General features: G+C 42.0%; 1 protein-coding gene across 1 annotated transcript in view; it reads right to left on the bottom strand.

Annotated features, from left to right (window-relative positions):
* Nucleotides 1–3,122, bottom strand: part of TAFA5 (TAFA chemokine like family member 5) — a 424,756-nt gene extending 421,634 nt beyond the window's left edge. Inside the window, exon 1 of the mRNA XM_042872566.1 lies at nt 2,519–3,122. Within this exon, the coding sequence (XP_042728500.1) occupies nt 2,519–2,630 (112 nt within the window). The 5' untranslated portion in view covers nt 2,631–3,122. The remainder of the gene's footprint in view (nt 1–2,518) is intronic.
* Between the last annotated feature and the right edge of the window lie 250 nt (nt 3,123–3,372).

The following is a 3,372-nucleotide window of genomic DNA, read 5'->3' as shown; positions in this document are numbered from 1 at the left end:
TTTTTTTTTTTTTTTTTTTTTTTTTTTTTTTTTTTTTTTTTTTTTTGAGCCACAGAATTTGATGCAAATGATACAGTGGGAGAAAAACAAAAACGAGGTTCCTGTAGTAACATGAACAATATATTCACATGACTATTTTTTTTCCCCCACAGAATCCTGCTTCATATAAGAGATATAAGTAACCATACTGCAATTTAGCTGAATATGAGGTTTGTAGAGAAATACAGAACTTTTTACATGGTCAAGTTATTCTCCATTTACATTAAAAAAAAAAAATGCAAGACTCTTTCTCTTAAAAAGCAAACTAGTCATTATCCTTGCCACCACAATTATGCTTTTTCTCAAAGAAAAAAAAAAAAAATTAAATAAATCAGCTGAAGGAAAAAAAAAAAAAAAAAGAATAAATTCTAGGTTATCTTGAAAAGAATTCATAAATTTTGCAGTACTTTACCTTGAAATAGCTGTATTTTTTTCCTCGATTTTTAGATATCTTCAGCCTTTACACAGAAAAAAACATTTTTGCAATTCTGCAAATAGTACAGCTAGATGAAGTGTACACGGTGCTTCATTAACATTTGGAATTGTGGTTGTCAAATGAGTGAAATACTGCATAAATGGTGGAGTGTTTTGACACTGCATATTTTAGGCTGCATAGTGTTTTTCAGCATTATACAGCATGAAGAGTGCACTCCATGAGGAAAACTACTGACACTGAGTGAGAGAAGTAATTAGGAACTGGTCATTTAAACACATCAGAAATTGTCTTCCTATTAGCTAACATTTACATGTATCAGTGAATAATGCCAATAATAAAGAAGATGTAACAACTCAAGTTAAAGGCTTTACTCCTTAAAAAGAGAACAATGTCAAACCTCTCACTGTTGAGCAAAAGTATCTTTAAGGACTTTACAATTAATGCTTTCTGAGGTTATGCTCATAGAAGATAAACTCACAGAAAAATTTACGTCATTTCATAAAAAGCTTAGGATCCTCCAGAGATTTCTAAAACAAACTTACTAAATTCCTTAATAATTCCCTTTACATTTGAACTGTTCATTCTCAAACATGCTCTTACTGATGCACTTCTCCCTCGGTATGTATATCAATTCTTGTAAATCTTAAGTGTTGCAAAGTATACCCTACATATTAGTACACTGAATATGAGAATACAGATCTATGTACAAAATGAAATTATTTAGAAGAGTGGCCTGTTTGAGATGATTTTGAGATGAGAAGTGCAAAGCAAAGTGTGTTAAATTATAAATCATTACAAAATATGCTATTCTTTTTTGGAATAAGCTTCTTCTCACTGTTGTCAGCACAGCATCCCTGTAATGTGCAGAGAAATGAATTAAAGGTTTTCTTTGCCAACTCTTTTTAAAAAAAAAAATAAAAAAAAAAAACAACATAGAAGAACAGGAGAATGTGCTACATTTTGAAAGAAATGGAACAGAGTTAAAAAATGCAGCAGACATGCTCCTGAAAACCAGAATCCATTTCCTATTCATCATAACCTCCACCTATTGTAGCCCAACACAACAAGCCCAGAGAAAAGTCTTCATATTACAGCTAAGGAATAGAATACACACTATGGCTATATTATAGGTCACACTCATCTTGGGAAAATACAGTGTGGATGCATTCTGGCAAAGTTGTGCAGGCCCCTCCTGATAAGTTACTGTTTTGTTTTTAATTACTGCATAGGAATTTTGCTTGCTTGCTTCTACTCCTCCAGTTGGAAAATTCTTAACCTGGTATGATGGTGAAACGTGCATTCCCCAAAAGAATGGGTAGTAATAACATTTATATTGCATAACTGCTTGTAAATTACACTTCCTGAGATCATAGAACTGGAACAAGAAAAAATTCAGACCTTTAAAAGTACTGGTATTTCAGCCACTTGATTCTTAGAGATTTATCTCCAAGTGAGTGTGATTAATGGACTATCTACCAAGCTTGAAAAAGAATATGCAACACTCTACTGATGAACCTAAAACCAATAACAAGGGCTCACTAAACTGCTGAGGATGTTCTCTGGGAGTATCCTGGCTTGTTCCAGTGCAATTTCACAGTCAGAGAACCACACATGATCCAAGAGGTGTCAAGGCACCTGTCGCTTGACTAAGTATACGCTTCCTACAGGAATTAACATAAGCAAAATTGCTCCCATTGATGAAATGTGGACTGAAGTAGTAAAGCATGTACACAGAGGGAGAAGTGGGTAACATCTGGTAACAGTGAACACTAGATCACTGTTACTGCAATTGAAAAGTCAGCTCCTTAGATCCAATAAACGTTCATGCTTACAGTAGATACACCATATCTTCAACCTAAGGACACTTTGCGCTTCCAAGAAACAGCAGTAATAAAGTGTCACTCTACCTAGTTTACCAGGAGAGGAGTCAAACTGTAGTATGTGCTGCAGTATGCACCTGCCAGACTCAAACCTCAGCCTTCACCTGAAGTGTTACCTGAGGATTTACATTCAGGAAAAGCACCAGGACAAACATGTACTTACTGCAGTAAGCGATCAGGAGACTAGCCAGGATCATGATAGCCCAGAAAGTTGAGGACATGCTTGGCAAGGCATTGGCATCTTTCCTACTGCTTCTCCTGGGAGATGGAGCCATTGAAGCCACTTCCCCAGAAGGGGACAAAGTCAGACAGGTTCACCAGCCAGCTCTCCCCAGGACCGACGGCCTTTCTCCACACATAATCCCAAAGGCAAGCATGTTCCACAGCCGCACGCTCCTCAGCAGCAGCACGCTCCTGCGGCAGGACGCATCTTCCAGCCGGAAAGCCCAGGAGTCTCTAAGGCGTGCAGGAGTTCGCTGCGGCAACTGCAACCAGGTTTCCTCCTGCCGCCGTGGCGAGGTCCACCAGCGTCGGTGCGTCCTATGGGAACTCGGGGGCCTGGCGCTACGCCGAGCTTTGAAGACGTCCCACAAACGAGATTGCGGTTTGTTTTTGTTTTTTTTTTCGTCCTCCTCTCCTTCTTTTTTCAACGGGCAGAAGTTATCCCGCTCTCTCCTCGCTCTCCTCCCCCTCTCCCAGGAGAGGGGATCTCCTCAGACACGGACCGGGGCCGAGGCGGTGCCAGCAGCGGGGTGGCCTCTTCCGCCCCCCACCCGCCCAAGCGCCGCACTAGGGCGCCCACCGCCTGACGGCGCCGCGCCGCATGGCAGCCGCGGGGCCGGGGCACCAGGGAAGCCCGCCGCTACCTGCCGCCCGATCAACGCTTCATCGGACAGCGCCGCGGACGGGAGAGAGCGATCCCGCGGAAAAGACGGGGAGACCGGCGGTTCCCGCCAGCGGCCGGGGATGGAGACAGAGGGGAAGGACGGTCCGGTCCGCCAGGCAAAGCGGCGCCCC

This window comes from Lagopus leucura, unplaced genomic scaffold (assembly GCF_019238085.1).
Source record: "Lagopus leucura isolate 7727_CA_CO unplaced genomic scaffold, USGS_WTPT01 Super-Scaffold_100008, whole genome shotgun sequence".
Taxonomy (NCBI): domain Eukaryota; kingdom Metazoa; phylum Chordata; class Aves; order Galliformes; family Phasianidae; genus Lagopus; species Lagopus leucura.
This window is presented reverse-complemented; position numbering and strand designations above follow the sequence as displayed.